This window comes from Cibotium barometz, chromosome 18 (assembly GCF_041138505.1).
Source record: "Cibotium barometz isolate CiBa-2024 chromosome 18, ASM4113850v1, whole genome shotgun sequence".
NCBI lineage: Eukaryota > Viridiplantae > Streptophyta > Polypodiopsida > Cyatheales > Cibotiaceae > Cibotium > Cibotium barometz.
The window spans coordinates 43,933,300-43,955,572 of NC_141063.1; the positions used below are offsets into that span (position 1 = coordinate 43,933,300).

The window sequence follows — 22,273 nt, forward strand, 5'->3', positions numbered from 1 at the left end:
GACCAGGTCATCGACCATCACATCGTTATCTTGATGGCCATCGTCTGGTTGCACATTCTCGTCCATCCCACAATCGTTCTGTACTTCATTAGCCATGACAAACCCAAGATAATTTGCTGTTGCTCAAATAAAACTTGCATGCAGAGATGGATTTTCTCCAAAATCCCGCTCGTCCACGAACTCCACTACAAATCCTACTCTTGGAAGCTGGCCGTGTACTTTCAGCCCTCTTAACCAAGGAGATGGACTTTCAAACTCATAAGCAAACCCCTGCTTTTATACTAAAAGGCCAAGTAGTTTACTTGCTTTTGGGTTTTTTCTCTAAAAACTAATGTGCTTTTCAGTTTTAATTTAAAAAAAACCATGTGCTTTTATTGACTTAAAGCTTTCCTCCTTTTTAGCAACAAGCCATTGCCTATTTTAATGAAAAAAAACATCAGCTTTCTTCCAAAAAATGGATACGCTGCTTTTTTGCCTTTAAAAATTTTGCCGGGCTGCTAGTATTCCTGCATGTGCATGCTTTTCAGCTGTTTTCTCTGCGCTTTCAGTGCACACCCTTCTGCTGGCCACTGTCTGGCTCCCTCCTTAGGCAGCCTGCAGACTGGCTGCCCAAAGCTCGCTGCCCTGGGCTTGATGGCTGCCTACCGCACAGGACAGCCGCCTAGGGCTGGCTGCCCTATGGCTAGCCTCTTGGCCACCTTGCCTCTCTTGCCAACTAACACCCACAGCCGCTTCACGCCTACAGGGTACTTGCCACAGTCCTACGCACATACAACAGCGCTCTTCTTTCATCCCCTCTGAAACACGATTACATATGCGATCTGTGAGGCCACCAAAAAACCTTGTACAACTTCAGAGAGCAATTCACTTTGATAGAGAGAGGAAACAATGAGAGGAATACCCTGGAACTCCGACAGCTATTACACCTAGACACGCATACCTCTTCAGCCTTTGTGTTAGGGCTGCTTTGATACCAACTGTGAAGTACTCAAAATGCCCTAAACACAGCTGAAAACCAAGGTTCGTTGTTTGCTTGAAAACCTTGGATCTGTGCATAGAGGCCCCAACACACCCCCCCCCCCGCCAACCAACCCCCGCATGCAGCCTCCACTCCTTCGCCATGGACTCTCCCCCCTCCCTGCTGCCTCACCTCGCTGCCCCCCGCCTCCCCCCTGTGCGCTCCTCCTATGTAGCCTCTCCCCCTCCGCCTTCTCATTCCCTTGCTCCTCCCACCTTGCCTTACTTCCTTCGCCCCTGCTCAGCCAGCCTTATGTGCAGCCCCCTCTGCCTTCCTCTTCGCCGCCCACCCACCCCCACCTTCCTCCTCACCGCCTCCACCCTTCTCCACCTTTCTGGGTGCCACCTGTCTGCTCTCCATAGCCTCCACCGCCTTCCTCTTTTTGCTGTCCCCCCCCCCCCAAATTCCCCTTGAGCAGTCAGCATCCCGCTCATCCTCTCTCCGGTCTTCCCATCCAGGTGCGCTCACGGGGTTTTGTATTCGTGGCAAGTTTCCGCATCTTCTGGTCTTCAACCCCCAGGAGGACTCCATGGCAACTACTCCATCATCCGCGACCGAGGCCGCCATCCCTTGCTTATCCTTTTCAAAAGAAGATCTCCAGCTCCTCACTGTGACTATCACCTCTTTGGAGGCCTCCACCCTAGTTTGCAAGATTGTGGGTAACCGCTCGGCGCGCGGACAGTTTAAGGATTTGTCACAGGCAAGCCTCCTCGGCGCACGTAGAAAGATCATTGGCATTCACCGCTTGGGGCGTGGCTACTATCAGGTTGAGTTTGATTCGCCCTCCAGCTTCGGATAGAGTCATGTAGCTGAGCCCCATCGCACTGCGTATGGTCCAGGCCTTTTTTGCGAGGTGGCAGCACGGCTTTGACCCGACATCCAGTCCTTTAGCTGGCATCTCAGACCTTAGTGTGACAGTCTGTTTTCCAGGTCTCAAGAAGGAATGCCTTCCTCTCCTCTCGTTGATAGTGCATTTGCATTGCCTCCCCAGAGTCTATAACGCACTCCATTCTACTTCCTAGTCTGCGTGGGGAACCTATTTTACAGAGAGTTGAGTACGCTGGCCTCCGAGGCCAATGCTTCATCTACAGGCAGATGGGACATCTCCCTAGAGCTTGTTCCCCCACCCCCCCCCCTCCGCGCGCAAACCTTCTCTAGGATGGTGGGCGGGACACAAGTCCCCAGGTGAGTACCACGACGCGTCCTTGGTTGAGACCGACGCAGGAGAGTGGCAAACCGCCGGCCCGATGCAGAACCGCCGGCCAACTTCCAAAGTAGAGCGACACCAACAGGCGCACCAGGCAATATCCAGGAGGATACAGTTTTTTCGGAGAACCATTTCGAGCATTTACCTCGGCAGCCCCTTGACGGTGATGCACCCCCCCCCCCAACCCTCAAGGAACCCACCCCCCCTTCTGGAGACCGTTACCTCGTCGACATCCCCCACCAAGCTTTCGCAGGTACCCGAGGGGCCAGCTGACCCTCCAGAGCATGTGGCAGGCTAGGACTCTCTCCCCACCCCCCCCCCTCCCCCCCTCGGGCAGGCAAACCCTTCTTCCCATTGTTAGTAGTCATCTCCTATCTGGATATTTACACCAAGGCCTTTGTTGTGGGTGTGCCCGCCCGATTTAGGTGTTTTCTCATTTTTCCCCACTTTCCCTATTTTTTCCTTGGTGTGGAGCTGGCCGACTGGCACTGATTGCTGGTCGTGGGCAGTAGTGGTTTCTATTGGCTGTTTACAGCAGGCCGACTGGCTGCCCAGGGGACCATATAAAATGGCCCCTTGCCCCCCCACATTGTACATTGTATTCCGGGGTTTTCTTGTGTATATAGTTGAGTTACACGCTTACAAGAAGATGTACACATGATGCAGTCTACTCTTGATGAAGAGAAGATGCGACGGATCCGGCGCCTAAACATCCGAGTCACAGGAATACCAGAGAGCACTGCCTCCACGCCCGAGATTGACGGGCGGAACCTATATACCAAGTTGGGACTAAAGGAGGATGAGCCGCTCCCATTCACTAGAGTATGGAGGACAACCCCAAAGGACTCCACCAAAGGCAAGGCCTTAATGCTACAGTTCCCGGACGAGGAGAGTAGGATGAGCTTTATGAGAAGACGTGCTATCTTGAGGAGCTTGCCAGGGGACCCCATCTACTTCGATGATGACCTCACATGGATGCAGTTGGAGCACAGAAGATTATGCATGCCGAAGATCAAGGCGGCACGCAAAGAAGGAAGAAGGCACATTATAGGGATGGTCACATCTACATTGATGGGAAGAGGGTCGAATAGCGCCATCTGGCCTATGAGACACGGAGGAAACAGCATGAAGACAAAGAGATACACATAGCAGTCTGGAACTATAATGGAGCCCTATGGACACATCCAGGGAGACTTGAGGAGGTGATGGAGGGCCGGGATATCATCTTGATGACAGAGACACATGAGAGCCCGGAGAGGGGCTTACCACGGGTTTAGGGTTATCAGTGGGAGTCAGCTCACCGACAGGGGATGACCTTTCGAGGTTCAGGAGGTATTGCAGTGCTTTTCAGACATGGGTTACATGAGCATGTTCGAGACGTAGCACGAGACTCGGAGGCGAGATACATCTGGATTAGCTTACGCCTCTCGGAGACCAGATGGATTTATGTCGCCCTTTGCTACTTTCCTCCGAAGGGGTCGCGGTTTGCCACCACCGAGGAGCCGGGTGGAGGAGAGGCTAGTGAGTCTCCATACTCTGTCTTATCTGAGGAGATCTTACACTATTCGACACTGGGAGAAGTCTTCTTGATGGGGGACTTCAATGCACGGACTCAAAGCAGACAGTGCGAGATCTATGACTTTGAGGATCCCTTGAGACTAGAGCCGCTAGCTACAGAGGATACAGGGACCACTCGGATCTCCGATGACGGAGGAGCTGACAGCACTGGATATGGGCAACATTTGCTGAAGCTTGGGGCCCGACACCATCTCGTTATTTATAACGGGATGACTCACTGGCCAGATTCAAGTGGGTTGACTTGCTTTCCAGTGGGGGGTGGCAACAGTACAGTGGACTATGTGATGGGATCCCGGGAGACAGCAGATATGGTGTCTCACTTTACCGCACCACCATGCCCCATTGGGGCCGATCATACATATCTATCCCTCACTTTTAGGAGCTTACTGGAGACCCATGAAGGAGCTCTGAAGAGCTCAGCTGTAGAGTTAGGGTTTCATGTGGGAGACATACACAGAGAGAAGAAGGGAGAGAGAGAGTTGTGGGGATAAGTCAACTCATCAAGTGTGAGTGTGTGACTCCCCTATCACACATGTATATTTGCACTAGTACACATAGTGCACTTAGTACATTAAAAGTACTAAGTGTACTATGTACTATAACTTATGGGCTAGTACACACTATAAGGGTGGGCATAATGCCTTTACCCCAACAACCTCCCACTTAAAGGAAAAGTGCCCTTAAATGAAGGAAAAGAAAAATCAGCATGTACATGATAATATACAAGGCCATATCAAGGCTGAAACTGGCCTCATCCAATGCCCATCAAGTGTCTGCAATGAGCAAACCGCTCCGGAGGCAAACTCTTTGTCAACAGATCAGCCGGGTTGTCATCCGTATGAATCTTAACAAGCTGAATTTGCTTGTTCTCTATCACTTCTCTGATGAAGTGATACTTCACATCCACATGCTTCGTCTTTGCATGAAAGACAGGGTTCTTTGCCAACTGGATGGCACTCTGACTCTCACAATGCAACAATGGAATATCCCCTGTATAACCCAAATCAACCACTAACCGAGATAGCCATAATGCCTCCTTGCAAGCCTCTGTGGCTGCAATATACTCGGCCTCTGTAGTAGATAAGGCAGTGCACTTCTGCATCCTGGATATCCATGACACAGCACCTCCTGTGAATGTAAACACATAACCGGTAGTAGACTTCCGGTCTGGATGACCGGCATAATCCGAATCCGTGTAACCATGCACTAATGCATCCTGTTTGCCAAAGCATATGCACATATCCTGTGTGCCCTTCAGGTATCTCATGACACCTTTCACTGCTTCCCAATGCTTCTTGCCAGGTTTGGCCATGTATCTAGAAACACTCCCACTACAAATGCAATGTCCGGCCTGGTAGCAACCATGGCATACATGAGACTGCCACAAGCTGAAGCATACGGAATCTTGGCCATATCAGCCCTGTCACTATCCGACTGTGGGCTGTCCATAGCACTGAGTTTCACATATGGAGGCAAAGGAGTACTAGTCTTCTTCTTCCCCCCTTCCATATTGAACCTCTGCAATACTTTGCCAATGTATTCCTTCTGAGACAAATACAACACATGCTGATTTCTGTCCCGAAGTATCCGCATACCCAAAATGTGATTTGCATCACTCAAATCCTTCATATCAAAGGTTTGATGCAACCTCTTCTTCAAGGCATCCATCTCTTTACGAGATTTCCCGGCAATCAACATATCATCAACATACAAGATGAAGATCAATAGACTGCCATCCAAAGCTTTCTTGGGGTATAAGCAATGATCTATGTCACTTCTCCTGAAATCCTGGGATTTCATGAATGTATCAAATTTATGATACCATTCCCTTGGTGCCTGTTTGTGTCATGGCCCTGTGAAAATGGAACAGTACAAGTGTGGGCATGGTGGTTGCAGAGTCAGAATATTTTATGATTCACATGGGGGGTGCCCGGACAGAGTTTAAGATGTGTGGACATCCCTAGGTGTGAAGGGGGGAACTAGAAACATTAAACTTTAATGTTTATTAAAGTTTGCCCCTAGGCCTTAGTGGCCCTAGGCAACTTTTAAAAGTTTGGGGCCCTAGGGATTATTTTGGGGAGGAGAGCCACTCCACTTTTGGAGTAAGTGTTTCTCTCTCCTCTCTCTCTCTCTTCCCTTTTGGGAATCGTGGAGTTCTCTAGCGCTAGAGTACATGCGTGGAGAAACTGAAGAGCAGGTCGACTGCAGATTTTGGAGTGCTGCTGCTGTTTTTCTGAGTGTAAATCAGCCGTACAGCACTGTACGGCCAGATCTGTGCAAGAACACTCTCTCTCTCTCTCTCTGGTACAGGCTGCGGGTCTTCTTCTCTGCTGGACTGGCTACGCACAGGTCCTGTACAGGCTGTGCAGACAAGTTCACAGCAAGTACAATACTGTACGACTGCCGTACAGCGCCACTTGTAGTCTAGATGTGAAAACAAAACAGATTGGAGCTAGAGTGCCCAAATCTGAAAACAAAGCGACACCTGTTGGCCCCAAAGCTTGGCGCCCCTTGCGGTATTTCTTTATTCAATTCCAATAAAAATATGAATGGCTGAGTACAACAAAAATCAGCCAAGAGTTTACACCTGTATGTCCAATCTGACGGCCCACAATCCTTCTTAGCACAGAGGATCTATGCACACAGATCTGTGTTTCCAAATAACACACCGTGCCTCCCTCTGATCAGCCAAGACCACTAAGCAGGGCAGCCATGAGCATACATCTGGCATAACTCAAGTGCATGATACAACATCTCAGCTCATACATACATATGCTGTCCAAACTCTGTCTCAACCCTTGTCAATCTGCCATACCCCTCCTCTCACAAGGGGCCAGATAACTCATATCTGCAACAGACATCAAGTAGTAGAAAGAGAGATAGATGAACAGAAACGGAGCTTACCAAATTCAGCTCGTGAAACAGCACTGGAGGAAGCAACGGTACCAATCTGTACTTGCAGGCACTTGTATCCACAACCCTGCTTCACATATGTGCATGTACTTGTCTGTACCCTCCTCCTGGTGTTCACTCCTATGCTATCTTTGAAAGTACAGATCTGAAAAACAGCACTGTACTTGACTGTACTTGCTTGTACTTGACGGTACAGGCTGTTTCTGCAGAAAATCAGAAGTAGCCGCCTGCTGATTTGCTGCTGGTTGCCTGCGCCGTCTGCTACAGTACTGTCCAGCACCTGTACTTGCCCATGAACTGGCCGTACAGTGTACCTGCAGAAACTACAGAGCTGTACTTGCAGTCGTACAGCACTGTACAGCCTGGATTCAACAGTTGCAGGCACCTGTCTAAGTCCCACAGCCCGGCGCTTCTCTGTCCACAGCAGTACCTGCAGTCGTACAGCACTGTACGGCTGCTGTACGGCCTGTTACAGCACACAGCTTACAGAAAACAGCAACAACAGCCCTCTTCAGCAGCCGCCTTCCCCTTCTCCAGCTTTTCCACGCTAGAGCCCTCACTTTTGCTCCACGACTCCCAAAAGGGAAGAGAGAGAGAGAGAGGAGAGAGAAACACTCCAAAAGTGCCTCCCCAAAATAATCCCTAGGGCCCCAAACTATAAAAGTTCCCTAGGGCCACTAAGGCCTAGGGGCAAACTTTAATAAACATTAAAGTTTAATGTTTCTAGTTTCCCCCTTCACACCTAGGGATGTCCACACATCTTAAACTCTGTCCGGGCACCCCCCATGTGAATCATAAAATATTCTGACTCTGCAACCACCATGCCCACACTTTCTGTCATGGCCCTGTGAAAATGGAACAGTACAAGTGTGGGCATGGTGGTTGCAGAGTCAGAATATTTTATGATTCACATGGAGGGTGCCCGGACAGAGTTTAAGATGTGTGGACATCCCTAGGTGTGAAGGGGGGAACTAGAAACATTAAACTTTAATGTTTATTAAAGTTTGCCCCTAGGCCTTAGTGGCCCTAGGGAACTTTTAAAAGTTTGGGGCCCTAGGGATTATTTTGGGGAGGAGAGCCACTCCACTTTTGGAGTAAGTGTTTCTCTCTCCATGTACTTTCTTTACCGCAGAGATGGTAAGGAAGGCCATTGATAGGATGAAGACTGGAGAGCATATGATCACGATGGATTGGTCGCTGAGCACTTTATTCATGCGAGAGACATGCTGGCAGAGCTTCTAGCAGTGATGTTCAATCGTGCTATGTGCGAAGGCTTACCCGAGACTTGGAGTAGGTCCACCATCGTGCCTATCTTCAAGTCAGGGGACCCTATGCAGCCAGGGAATTATCGCACTATTATGATTGGTCACACACTAGCACGATTGTATGCATCCATTCTTGAGCAGCAGTTGAGTAGATGGGCAGAGAGAGTTGGCATTCGAGCAGAGGGACAGGCAGGGTTCAGGAGAGGTTTCTCTACTCTTGACCACATCTTGACTTTGCGGGCCATTATTGAGGATGGCAGGTCGCATGGGCGACGGATTTATTGTAGCTTTGTGGACTTCCGCAAAGCATTTGATACAGTGCCCAGAGCCAGATTGATGAGGCGATTACAGGAGATGGGGGTACCCACAGAGCTCATATGGGGGAATTATGGCTTTATACAGATCAGTTGCAGGACAGGTACGCACCCCAGAGGGGGTCTCTACTTTGGTTCACTCCACTATAGGAGTGAAGCAAGGTTGCCCGTTATCTCCTTCACTGTTTGGTATGTATGTGGATGAGGCTTCTGACTACATTGAGAGATTGGGGGACAGAGGAGCCCAGCTAGCAGGTACATGGATCCCACTATTGTTATATGCTGATGATATTGTGTTGATCTCTGACTCCCCTGAGGGTATGCAGCGTCATCTGGATGCTTTACATGAGTTTGCACATGATAGTGGATTGTCTGTCAACCTTGGCAAAACCAAGGTTATGGTGTTTAACACCACGCCACAGTGGGTTAGGCGATCAGCTTCCACATTTACATATGGGCAGGAGATTGTGGAGTATACAGATGCATATACATATCTTGGGGTAGTATTCAGTGGGCCAGTGTTTTCGATGAGGAGAGCAGCAGAGACTAGATTGACTAGAGCACATGCAGCCCTAGGTGGTTTGGAGAGGATGTGTTCGCAGGTTCAGTTTCAGGAACCTCGAACGAAACTCTGGCTTTTTGACACTCTAGTGACATCAGCTATGCTTTATGGAGTGCAGATATGGGGACCTTCAGTGGGCCATCACAGCGCAGGCGGGTGGAGAGGTATGGAGAGGCCTTTGGTATCTATGATTGCTAGGCTTATTAGAGCCAAGGCCGTGGTACCTCATGAGATTATTCGAGCAGAGCTGGCGGCTGCCCCTCTGGTGATTGAGGCTCTTACGAGATCAGTCTCCTACATACATGGCTTGTGGGATCTCCCCCGAGACAGATATGCACACCTCGCCCTGGAGTCCTCCCGACAGTTAGCTTTACAGGGAGACACGGCTTGTTGGTATGGACAGATGACATCTTGGTTCCAGGCACATGGTTTTAGCATGGACAGATTGCCTCCCTTCCAGTATTCTCTGGAGGCACCCTCTCTCACTCTTACACGGACAGAGATTACCAGACTCATCCGTCAGGATTTAGTTCAGCTGGACATTAGGAGGACATGGATACAGCCGACTGAGGAGCTGGGCACGAAGATGGCTTTCTACAGAGAGCATTTTCTTCAGCTCACAGCAGATGGTTTTGTGATCAGACCCAGTTACATGGATGTACACTTGTCTCATGCAGTACGATGTGCTATTGGTCAGATTCGCACATCCTCACACCAGCTTGAGATTGAGATTGGCCGATATAGAGGTATACTAGCTGAGGCCAGGATATGCCGAGTATGCCATGGGGAGCCAGAGACAGAGCTGCATTATATATGCCATTGTACTGCATACTATGAGATACGTGGTCGTTTCCACTGTTTATTTAGAGAGGGTTTTGGACCACTTTCCAGAGTCATGGGGTACCAGGACCAGAGGTGTTTGGGATTGTTCTTGCTTGAGCTGCGGAGACATAGAGATAGCCTGCTTAGGCGCACAGAGAGCCAGACTCAGAGGCACATTACAGACTTCTTTAGTCCAGCCATCACTGCGCCAGATGGACCACAGCAGCAGCAGGACATGGATACCGCCCACACCAGGGGTACACTGATTGATCGTGCGATTGAGCTTGGGTGGTCCAGACGCCCACGACTACGGAGGAGGGCATCCCAGCATAGACGGAGGTTGCAGCGGCAGATTCGGATTATTCTTGCGAGGCATGCGGGACACCCAGTCAGGGTGCTGACCACAGAGGATATTGAGGAGATCCGCCAGTGTCCGATGCGGCACATATTATGAGATGGAGGTACCTCCATAGTGTACCTTCCAGTTCCAGTTTCATTTTCTAGGTGCCAGTAGTATCATCTTTATTTTTCATTTTCTGGGTTTTTTTATCCAGACATTGTATCAGATCCACCATGATGTAACTTTTGGTCTCATAGGTCATTATGGCCTTTTGAAGACGTTAATATAACATTTCATTTCATTTCATTTCTCCTCTCTCTCTCTCTTCCCTTTTGGGAATCGTGGAGTTCTCTAGCGCTAGAGTACATGCGTGGAGAAGCTGAAGAGCAGGTCGACTGCAGATTTTGGAGTGCTGCTGCTGTTTTTCTGAGTGTAAATCAGCCGTACAGCACTGTACGGCCAGATCTGTGCAAGTACACTCTCTCTCTCTCAGCCCCTACACGGCAGGGAATTACTCTCCAGAGAGCAGAGACACTTAGAGCCCGCAGGAGACAGAGGACACCTGGCTTTCGGACACCACGCCTATACCAGAGAGAGATGACAGAGATCAGAGCTCAGTTTCACAGAGAGGGTGCCGAGCGACTGGCTCGCTTCAGAGCACACCCAGGCATGTTCTTCAGGGAGCTGTGGACACCCCCTTCACTAATGTATACCATTTTATACCGCCAGTATGGTCCAGGATGGAGCTAGCTAGGTTGCATATCATGATTGTATACTCCATGCATATAGCTTTGCATTCTCCTAGTAATAGAGCTCCATCCCTTGCACACCCAGATTCAGCTTTTTTATTCAGTACTTTTTCATTTTGTTGGGATGACAGAGGATACCCCATACAGGTACTCCGATTTGTCTCATAGGCCGAGTTCGGTCTTTTGGAAGACGTTAATAAAATCTTTCTTTCTTTCTTTCTCTCTCTGGTACAGGCTGCGGGTCTTCTTCTCTGCTGGACTGGCTGCGCACAGGTCCAGTACAGGCTGTGCAGACAAGTTCACAGCAAGTACAGTACTGTACGACTGCCGTACAGTGTACGGACAGTCAGGTACAGCAAGTACAGCTGCTGCAGGCGGCGCAAACAGGTGCTGGACAGAACTGTTTACTCTGATTCAGGCAGGTACAAGAGTGGACAGCAGGCTGTGTGTGCAAGTACAACTCTTGGCACGTATCCCAAGGTAGTACAGACGGGTACGGGGCTGTTTTTCAGATCTGTACTTTCAAAGACAGCATAAGAGTGAACACCAGGAGGAGGGTACAGGCAAGTACAAGCACATGTGTGAAGCAGGGTTGTGGATACAAGTGCCTGCAAGTACAGATTGGTACCGTTGCTTCTTCCTGTGCTGTTTCACGAGCTGAATTTGGTAAGCTCCGTTTCTGTTCATCTATCTCTCTTTCTACTGCTTGATGTCTGTTGCAGATATGAGTTATCTGGTCCCTTGTGAGAGGAGGGGTATGGCAGATTGACAAGGGTTGAGACAGAGTTTGGACAGCATATGTATGTTTGAGCTGAGATGATGTATCATGCACTTGAGTTATGCCAGATGTATGCTCATGGCTGCCCTGCATAGTGGTCTTGGCTGATCAGAGGGAGGCACAGTGTGTTATTGTGGAACACAGATCTGTGTGCATAGATCCTCTGTGCTAAGAGGCATTGTGGGACGTCAGATTGGACATACAGGTGTAAACTCTTGGCTGATTTTTGTTGTACTCAGCCATTCATATTATTTTAATTGAATAAAGAAATACCGCAAGGGGCGCCAAGCTTTGGGGCCAACAGGTGTCGCCTTGTTTTCAGATTTGGGCACTCTAGCTCCAATCTATTTTGTTTTCACATCTACACTACAAGTGGACGGGTGACTGCTAGTCTACCGCACTCTGGTTTTTCTATCAGAGGCCGGTTTCAGTTTGAGCCCACAAAGACTCTTTTTCAGCTTGCATACAAGCTTCTCCTTTCCATTCACTGCATAACCCTCTAGCTGTTGCATATATATCTCCTCATGGAGATCACCGTGAAGAAAAGCAGTCTTCACATCCATCTGAATCAAATCCAGATCATCATGAGCAACCAAAGCTAATACAGCTCTAAGTGTGGTCATTTTGACCACTGGAGAGAAGATCTCATCAAAGTCCACACCATATTCCTGCTTGAAGCCCTTAGCCACTAACCTGGCTTTGTATCTTGGCTTTGCATCAGGTGCAACTTTGAGCCTGTAAACCCACTTGCATGGCAAAACCTTCTTGCCTGTAGGCAAATGCACCAACTTCCATGTTCCATTTTTGTGCAGAGAATCCATCTCTGACTTCACAGCACGCTCCCAAAGAGCCTTGTCTGCCCTCTGTAAAGCCTCCTTATAACATGAGGGCACCCCACAGTCAATGAGCATCAAGTAGTCAACCCCTGGAACAAACCTGTCGAGGGCTCTGGAGGGTCTTGTGGACCTCCGTACCCAATGACCATCATTTGCAGGTTGCTGTCCAGCCTGCATATCACCTATTGGTGGCTCCTGTTCCAGGCCATAAGGTTGAAATATCATGCCCGGTATCTCCTCTAACTGTGGGATATCCATAGGGATATCTTCTGCCATCTCTGGCTGTCCATTTGGACCATTTTGAGCACCATTTAAGGGCTGGTTTTGCTGCTGTAATGGCTGATTTACAGCCCTTGGTTGTTGTCCATGATGTCCATCATCATCAAAGATGACTCTGCCAAGCTCCTGTTGCCTTGCAGGCTCCTTATACATGCATGTTTCATCAAAAATGACATCATTGCTGCGTATAATCTTTCTATTCATTGGATCCCAAAGTCTATACCCCATTTCACCTCTGTCACCATATCCTAGGAATATGCATTTGTGAGACTTAGGATCAAGTTTGGTGCGCATTTCCCTGCGTATGTGCACGTACGCAACACAACCAAACACTCTCAAGTGCTTGTATGACGGAGGCTTCCTTGTCCATACTTCCTCTGGCACTTTCCCACCAAGCCTCGTGTTAGGTGACCTGTTTATAAGATGAACGGCTGTCATAACAGCTTCAGCCCAAAAACCATGAGGTAACGCAACATGTGACAACATAGAACGGACCTTCTCCTGAATGGTCCTGTTCATCCTCTCTGTTGTCCCGTTTTGTGGAGGATCATAAGGAGTAGAGAGCTCCCTCTTGATGCCTTTAGCATCACAAAAGTCCTGAAACTGTTTGGACATATACTCTCCACCATTGTCGGAACGCAAAGCCTTCAGTGTTTTGCCAGTTTGATTCTCAACATGAGCAACAAACTTCTGAAACACTGAGAATGTATCACTCTTCAAACGAAGAGGATAAACCCACACTTTGCGTGTGGCATCATCAATAAAAGACGCAAAATATTTTGCCCCTCCCAAAGAAAGCTGAGGCATCTCACATACATCTATATGCACAAGCTCTAACTGAGCATCTTTCTGTCCAAGAGCTTTCTTGTGGGGGCACTGGAGTTGCCTACCATATATACAATGCTCACAAAACTGAAAACTTGAAAACTTTAGAGAAGGCAAGTAACCCAAACGAGACAATTGCTCCATTCCTTTGACACTCATGTGTCCCAACCGGCTATGCCACATAGAGATTTCCGGCAGCTCGGTTGCATTTAGATTAGCATGGTGACAAACACCTGCATGCATGAAGTAAAGAGTGTCCACCTTAGAGCCTCTAGCAACAACCAGTGAGCCCTTACTAATCTTCCACTTTCCACGACCAAATGTGGTAACATAATCAGCATCATCAAGCTGTCCAGTAGAAAGGGTTCTTCTTGATCTCAAGCACATGCCTGACATCATGGAGCATAAGCTGTGAGCCATCTGAAAACACAAGCCTCACATCACCTCTGCCAAGAATCTTGCATGCATGGTTGTCACCCAAATAAACTACTCCTTCATTGCCAGCAGTATACCTGACAAACAAGTCTCTGCAACCTGTGATATGAAAGGAGGCACCTGAATCAATGATCCATGAGTGCATACCATGACCATCTCCTGCAAGAAGTGAATGGGCATCAAGTGAAGACGTGAATAGGACTTCATCCTCACTGTCACCTGCATGTGACACATTGACTTCTTCAATCTTGACTCCACTTTTGCCCTTTGGCTTTACATCTTTGGCTTCATCTTTGTCTTTGTCTTTGCCTTTTCCCTTTTCCTTTTGATCATTTTTCCATTTGTAGCATTGCTTTTTGATATGTCCCTTCTTGCCACAATAATGGCATTCCAAATCCTTTTTGGAGCGGGACTTGCTCCTTCCCCGTTCTTGGCTTTTACCCCTTTGCTGGGATCTCCCACGTGCATTCATTGCATTGGACTTTCCAACAAAGTTGTTTTTCCTGTTCATCTCCTCTTGAAGAAGAGCACCCTCAACATCTGCATATGACAGCATAGCATTCGAATTGCTAGTGGCTGTCCTGAATGTGTCCCAACTCTCTGGCAAAGTGCATAAGAGAAAGGTGGCTTTGAACTCATCGTCCATTGCCAACTTTTGATTGATGACCTGGCTGACAACACCATTAAACTCATTTAGATGGGCTGTCATAGACGCCCCTTCCTTCATTTGAAGACCTATGAGTTTCTTCAACCAATACACTTTGCTTGAGGCACTTTGCTGGGCATACAAGTCCTGCAATCTTTGCCACATTCCCCAAGCTGTCTTCTCTTCACGAATGCTGAAAAGTAAAGTGTCTGACACAGACAACATGATAGTGGATCTTGCCAGCTCATCCATATCTTCCCATTCTTCAGCAGTAAGAGAAGCGGGCATTACACCCCTTTCTTTGATGGCTTGTGCTGCTTCTTCTGGAGCAACACATTATATAGCACAGGGTTTGCCAAATATCATAATTATGTGAGCCTTCAAGCTTCTTGATGTGAAGCAATGAAGAGCTCTCACCTGTGGTTGCCATACCAATATGCAACCTGTGATACAGTCAATGCCTGACTCCCTGCAAGATATGCAAACACTGCACCAAAGCACACAAAGTGCTCACAGTTGTTCTCCCAAAGTTTATCTCCCACTGCGGAAGCACGAATGCAACTTTTCTCCCACTGTATGTGATAAAATCACCAAAATCTGGTTGCTGCAGATTTAGGACAGCACCTTAAATGTGCTCTGTTCCCCTTCCAAAGTACTGTACAACAATACCAAGTGCTCACTAATGATGTACCAAATCTGTACAACAGTACCAAGTGCTCACTAATGATGTACCAAATCTGTACCAACAAGTACAGTAGCTGAAATTGAGCCTTTTCCTCACTCAAATCAATGTGCAGCCATGCCAAAACTTGTACAAGGTTGTACCAAATCTGTACCAGCAAGTACAGCAACAATAAATGCTCTCCTGGCTGTCCAAATGAGTGAAAATCAGACTTTTACAGTCCCCACCACTGCATACAACAGTCCGGAACAGAAATTGGGCAAAAGCCCCTTGATTGCAAGTGGATTTCTGAGGATTCAAGGCATAAAAGTCTTGCCTGTTGCTTTGCCAAGCTCAACAAGCATAAAATCTTGAAAAGCCCCTTGATTCAAGATCAATTTCTGATCATACATGGTACATTAACGCACATGAAGGCATCCGGAGTCTTCACAATGCTTCCCCCTAGCCACATATACATCCAGTACATAAAAGCCCCTTGATTTACAGGCACATTGAGTGCTTGACAGGCATCAACACATTGCCCAAAGCATCAAATGCCAGTGCCTGCATGTAAATCAACCCAATCGGCACAAAAGCCCTTTGATCTGCACTCCAATTTCCTGCAATTTTGGCCCGAATGTGAAATTTCTCACATCATACAGCATGTATGAATGCCCAATGGCACAATTACATCAAAAGCCCCAAATTTTGACATCCAATTTCTTGCAAATTGATCCTGAATGTGACCAATGTCACCCAATTTTGCCAATTTTGCTCAAAATTTGAGCAATTTGGCACCTGTATTGCTCAATTGCAAATCCCAAAAAAAAAAAATTTGAAGCATGTACCTCTGAAATTTTTGATTAATGTTGCAGAAAGGGAGGAGTCGTATTTGATGATTCATATGAGATGCTGCTGGAAGCGAGATGCCTGCGTTGCCTTATCAGATTCTTGGAGGTGATCCTTGGAGCTTTGATGGCTGCTCCAATCAAGCTACTACCTGTGATGTAGATACCCAAGTACACGCACGCAGGCGTTTACCATGAAGCGCCCAAAACAGAAACGCCTATAGCTATGGTGATGCCGACTGCAGAGAACGCGTACGGTGCTTGGCGTCGGCAAATCGCTGATGTGTGCAGAGCGATGGACGGGTGCTTGGCGACCTCATTGGCACTGCATACACATAGTCGACCAGAAACGGCTACCCGCCGCCTCCTCTTTCCGCCCACTTGCCTGCGACTGATGCCCTGTGTTAAGACTAGTACTCCTGTTAGAAGCAACGATGGGGGAGAGGAGGCCTCTCCGCTGGGACGCCCACGGTTGGATGCAGCCCCACCTTCTCCTTCGTTTGGTGTCGAAATGGTGAGAAAACCAAGGGATAAAACGCAGGACTACAAGTAGCAGCAGAAGTCGTAGCAATGGACGAAGTGGGCTCTAATACCAGTTGAAGGAGCTCTGAAGAGCTCAGCTGTAGAGTTAGGGTTTCATGTGGGAGACATACACAGAGAGAAGAAGGGAGAGAGAGTTGTGGGGATGAGTCAACTCATCAAGTGTGAGTGTGTGACTCCCCTATCACACATGTATATTTGCACTAGTACACATAGTGCACTTAGTACATTAAAAGTACTAAGTGTACTATGTACTATAACTTATGGGCTAGTACACACTATAAGGGTGTGCATAATGCCTTTACCCCAACAACCCACCCACCCATCATACAGCCACCACACACTATTTTCCACTTCACTTAGGACCTAGCCAATGTGTATGACTATCATGTTCATGATCAGCTATTTGCCTAAGACCCATCGGCACCCATGGCTATGCTCACCTCCCAGCTCTCACATGTACTGCACTCCGCAGCCGCGAGGAGTTTCCCATACCACATACAGACAGGACAGCCACCTACATCTGGGAGCATGCCCCATAACCGATGGTATGATGATGAGTGCAGAAACCTTTACCGCAGTCTCCGAGTGCAGAGGGCTCGCGGGGAGATCACCCAGAGACAGGCAGGCAGGAGGATGCATACTCTCACCCGCCGTAAGCGGCCAGCTTATGAGGAAGCTCAGTACTAGGACACATATCACATGCTCATGAGCAAAGATGCTACTGCTGCTTGGAGGAGACTCACAGAGCCCCGTCCTCCCACACACCTATTACCGATCCTCAGACCTGCCAGACATATGCAGAGAGACTCTATGATGTGCCTGCACAGCCCCCTATACCTCAGCCCACAGAGCCATGCCCCACAGTCTCCACCTTCTTCACCCCACCTATGGTTAGGAGGGCCATATGCCGACTCCAACATGGATGGGCGACAGATCATACAGGATTACAGGGAGAGCATCTCATCTATGCTATTGATACATTGGCACCATTTCTTGCTCATCTCTTCAACAGAGCTCTGTCAGAGGTGGTTTCCGGCTGAGTGGACGATGCACACTATTGTGCCGATCCATAAAGCGGAAGATGTACTAGACCCCGGGAACTACAGGACCATCATGATTGGCCATATATTGGCCAAACTATACGGGGCAGTTTTGGAGGCAGAGCTGAGCACTCATGCAGAGGATGGGGGATTGAGAGCAGCAGGCTAGGCGGGCTTCCGACGAGCCTTCTCGACCATCAACCACATTTTTACATTGAGGTGCCTGATTGATCAGGCCAAGGCACGGAGGCAACGGCTCTATTGTTGCTTTGTGGATTTTCGCAAGGCATTTGATACTGTGCCCAGAGAGCGCCTCTTTCGGCGACTACAGACACTAGGCATACCCTCAGACATGATGTGGGGCATATACAGGCTATATGAGCAGGTCTTTGGGAGAGTCCGATGCCCAGGAGGCTTGTCCGACACAGTTGCTAGCACCATTGGTGTGAAGCAGGGGTGCCCGCTTCCCAGTTCTGCGTTTTTCTGCTGTGCACTTGCTCTTGGAGTTTTCAGTTCTCGTCTTCATTTCCACTGCATATTCTGACACCCATATCCCCCCTTCACAGCCCCTCCCAATCCCTCATCCTCCCCCCCTTCCCCACCCTCTACTCCGACCCCCCCCCTCCCCCGCTCCCTCAGCTCTAGGTGCACCAGAACCCCCTCCTTCCCCTCCTCTTCTACAGAGCACTCCTGCCGGATGCAGCCGCGGGGCTTGGTTCGCCATTTGATTCATCATTTTTCGGAGCCGGTAGAGATGACCATTGCTGCCTCTCCGATGCGGGCTCTCCCTCCCTCAACACCCCCCCCCCCCCCCCCCCCCGCCCATCCCTCTTTCCCCCTCCCCCAAGGGTGTTGGGGCAGGCAGTTGATTATAGTTTCTTCCAATGTCTCCCCGTCAAAGGCACTGATATGTTCGAGGAGACGGTATCTCCCGTTCGCAAGTGTGGTACTCCAAACCGTCCACTCCAAAGACTGGCGCGATGATCGTCTCCTTCCCCCTAAGTGCAGCACAGGGAACGGAATGGAGCACGGAGTCAGTGTCCCCAGCACAATTCAGAATCAGGCCATAGATCTCTCGCATCCTCTGCACGATCTACGTATCATTGATGTGCTTACCCACCTCTAGCCTTTGGCTCGGATGGAGTTGGGTGGCTTTGGCCTCCGGGACCAGCCAAGGGAGATGGTGTCCTCCAGCCTGGAGGTGCTTCTTTTTGTATTTCTTCAGGCAGTACCACTTCCCCCCTCCTATAGATACCTGCACTATGCCAGATGAAGTCCAGAGCATGCATACTCTAGTGAAGTCCAGAGTATGCATACTCTAGGGCTCGAACAGAGTGGCTACACATGGAAGCGAGCATTCGTGCGCATCCGGCACAGCTTCGCCCCAAGACCGACAGTGATTACTCTCTATCGAAGCCCACGCCCAAGACTCTTCGAGTGGAGGGCAGTTCAGATAGTTCCACTTCCCACCGATCCTAGTTATGCGGAATGTTTCATGGACCATTCAAGGTTTGGGGGGGCCACATTGCTTTCAAAGGCGTAGTGTCCTTAGAGACACCACTGGCATGGTTGGTGAGATCATGGGTGGTATGCGGCCAGTGGGATGACAGGCTGTGTGACAGCCATTCTAGCGACTGGCATAGTTATAGCGCTAGCTCATTTAGTTGGGTTCACACTATAGAGAACCCTAGTATGTATTTGGTTGAGTACCTTCTCATATTGTGTGTACTCTTATCTTTGTATATGGTGTGTTCTCTTTTAGGGTTTTGTGAGTGTGTGTGTGCTTGCAAGAGCTCAAGCTCTCTTCTCCCTGCATCTTTTCAGGCTTGATGGCAGATTGGAGAGATCAGAGACCCCCTTAGAGGACCTCAAGGGATGCACCTTGCAGAGGGTGAGGGTGATAGGTTTTCACGCACATGAGTAGCACATCAACCCTCCAAAGGACAGAGAGGAAACGCCTGGTACCCCCTTCTTTGCTTACACTGCACGGCTGGGCCACAGGATTCAAATGTCAGAGGTGGAGGGCACTCCAGCAGCAACAGCACATAGGCAGTCCCAGGGCCTCCCGCCGCAATTTCTCTCAGATTTCTGAGAGAGGCTATGGGATAGTTTTTGGTCATGGAAGGTCACTCTTTTCATGTGGCAGCTAGCACATAGGAGCTTACCAATTGGCACTCGGCTGGCCATTGGGGGTACACCAACATTATGTCATGCGTGTGGCCATCCCCAGGAGTCTCAGCATCACTGTCTTGGGATTGCCCAAATGCTCAACAAGTCTGGCAGAGCATCCTATGCATTTTCACTATGGATCAAGCTCCAGCCCATATTGTTACGTGAGGCATTGTTGCTTGGGCCACTGAGGCCGCGACCATCATGCCGTATGAGGAAGGTGGGGGGCTAGCCCTTCAAGTCTCTCACCTTTGTATTTCCATCGTGCCAGTTCCAGCTCCGCCTACAAGTCACTCGACTCCAGGTTCTTGCCAGAGATAGGAGATTTGCAGTAGTATAGCCGCGTGGCATATATGGAGACCTCAATGCAATGAAGCCATCGAAGGCACCCTCACCCTACCCAATGGAATCTATCCGGAGCATCTAGCTCGATATCATTCATACCCTCAGAGGTCAGTGGGGGCAGCTTCAAGGTGGCTCAGACCACATGAGGAAGCATCAGGAGGCCTTCCTAAGGATCTGGCGGCACGGTCCCTTTCTTACACATAGTGATGGCGAGCCCACTTGGCATTACAGACCACATGTGTGGTTATTTCCCCTCCCCCCATTGTATGAGATAGCCTTCTTCAACTAGAGCGGCCAGCCGAAGGAGAAGTGCATCCTCCCCTTTGTGCATCTTGACTCTCGTTCCCCGTTTGGGGACGGATTTGTACTTAGCCATTTTGGCTGTTTTTCTTGGTAACATCATCAACACCCATGCTGCATCTTCAAGACCTTGGTAGCATGAGAAGCAAAACAAGCAACTCAACTTCAAATTGATTCCCATAACCTGAAGATAATCTTAATAAATATTTTCTATTGCAAATTGCCAGACTTTTTTGAAGAAATGTGTGTGCTTCAAATCTGTAAACTACACCTTCTTTCATAGTTACATGAGAGTGGAGCTCCTTATTCCTTAAAAGAAAAAAATAAAAAACCAACAAAACTAACCTGATGAGGTTTTAAAAACTTCGCAATCCCAAAAGGAATCAGAACTTTTTCCTCTTCCGCGTCCCTTGCAACATTGATTGGGAATTCTTGTAAAGAAGAGCTTATTGGCATCAAGCTGCTATTGTTAGTACTTGCAGACTCTCGCAGCCTATCCAGCCGCTCCTTGCGCTCCTATTTTGTCCATCAAACCGCGATTTAATAATCATACAGTTCAATCAGCAAGACAAATGCAAGAAACAAAAGGGTTTATTCTATTCAAATCGTGCATAATACAAGCACAAGACATTTTGCTGATTCAAGCTGGCACTGCAAAAAACAGAACCCAAAAATACTCCAGAGAAAATACAAGGTGACAAACTTAGAAACCTACAGGTCACTGATATTACTGGAACACGGTCATATATTTTCCTACATCATACATTTGAGAGAGCCAAAAAAGTTATCGTAAGGTCAACAATAGTGACAAGGTTTGGAGATGATGGCAAGGTGGTGGGTAATATTTCCTCAAGTCAGGCCAAATGAGGATCAATATCATGAGCAGCATACCACCTTCTCTACACACTATTCAAGCTCACAACCTCACATCCATGTGCCTCAGCATTGCATTGAATGCAAAATATGTAGCACCACAAAACCACTAACTATTCTAGATGAGACTCTAGTGAGGCTCATGTTCCCCACAAAGAAAATGTGCTACCACTGTAGACCATAGCTGCCAGATGCTTCGGAATTGTCCCATACAAAAGGCATTTCATATGTTTCATAAAAGCATGAAAGGAGACAGGAGTTTCGAGGGGAGGAGAGGAGAGGTCTCGCTGGGGTTCAAACCTGAAATAGCAGGTACTATGCAATACAACAAAAACTCTGCACAAACTCAGCAAGTCACGACGTTAAAAGCACACCCAGGTCACTGTTTTGGCATTGAGAAGCAAGCAGGAGCAGCACACAGTAATTAGGGCAGCATGCAGGCTGTTTTAAGCCGGCACATGACAGCTCAAAGCAAGTACAAGTGCATGGTTCAAGAAACAGATGAATTGGCACCTGTTGGAATTGGCCCTGCACAAAGCCTATGGCTGCTGTTTTTAACTGATAGAAGGATCTCTTTCCCAGAATAATTTAAATACTTTAAAAAACCCTTAAAGTCGTATGCTAGAATGCATTTAGGACAACATGCATACATTTTAGCATATAAACAATGGTCTACAACGTTGTGCCACAGTACCTTTTCAAGTCTTTGCTTAAGTATAGTAGAATCTTCAAGTTCATCATCCTCCAAAATCCTGCGAAGCCTTTTACGTCTCGTTTCCTTTCTGCAGCAAAACAGCATTTTAACAGAATAGAGTGAATTACATTAAAATAAATCACAGGAAGTAAGGAAAGTTCAGCTGAGCCCCCGACTTAACATGAATAAAGGGAAAGAAGGTCATCTTGACTCACAAAAACTCAGCCCTCAAC

General features: G+C 48.3%; 1 protein-coding gene across 2 annotated transcripts in view; it reads right to left on the reverse strand.

Moving 5' to 3' along the window:
* Positions 1-22,273, reverse strand: part of ATRX (P-loop containing nucleoside triphosphate hydrolases superfamily protein) — a 134,777-nt gene that overhangs the window by 87,131 nt on the left and 25,373 nt on the right. For both annotated transcript variants that reach the window (XM_086812638.1, XM_086812637.1), the window contains 2 exons: positions 22,041-22,128; positions 20,819-20,989 (listed from right to left, as the gene is read on the reverse strand). In XM_086812638.1, coding sequence (XP_086668764.1) covers positions 20,819-20,989; positions 22,041-22,128 — 259 coding nt within the window. The remainder of the gene's footprint in view (positions 1-20,818; positions 20,990-22,040; positions 22,129-22,273) is intronic.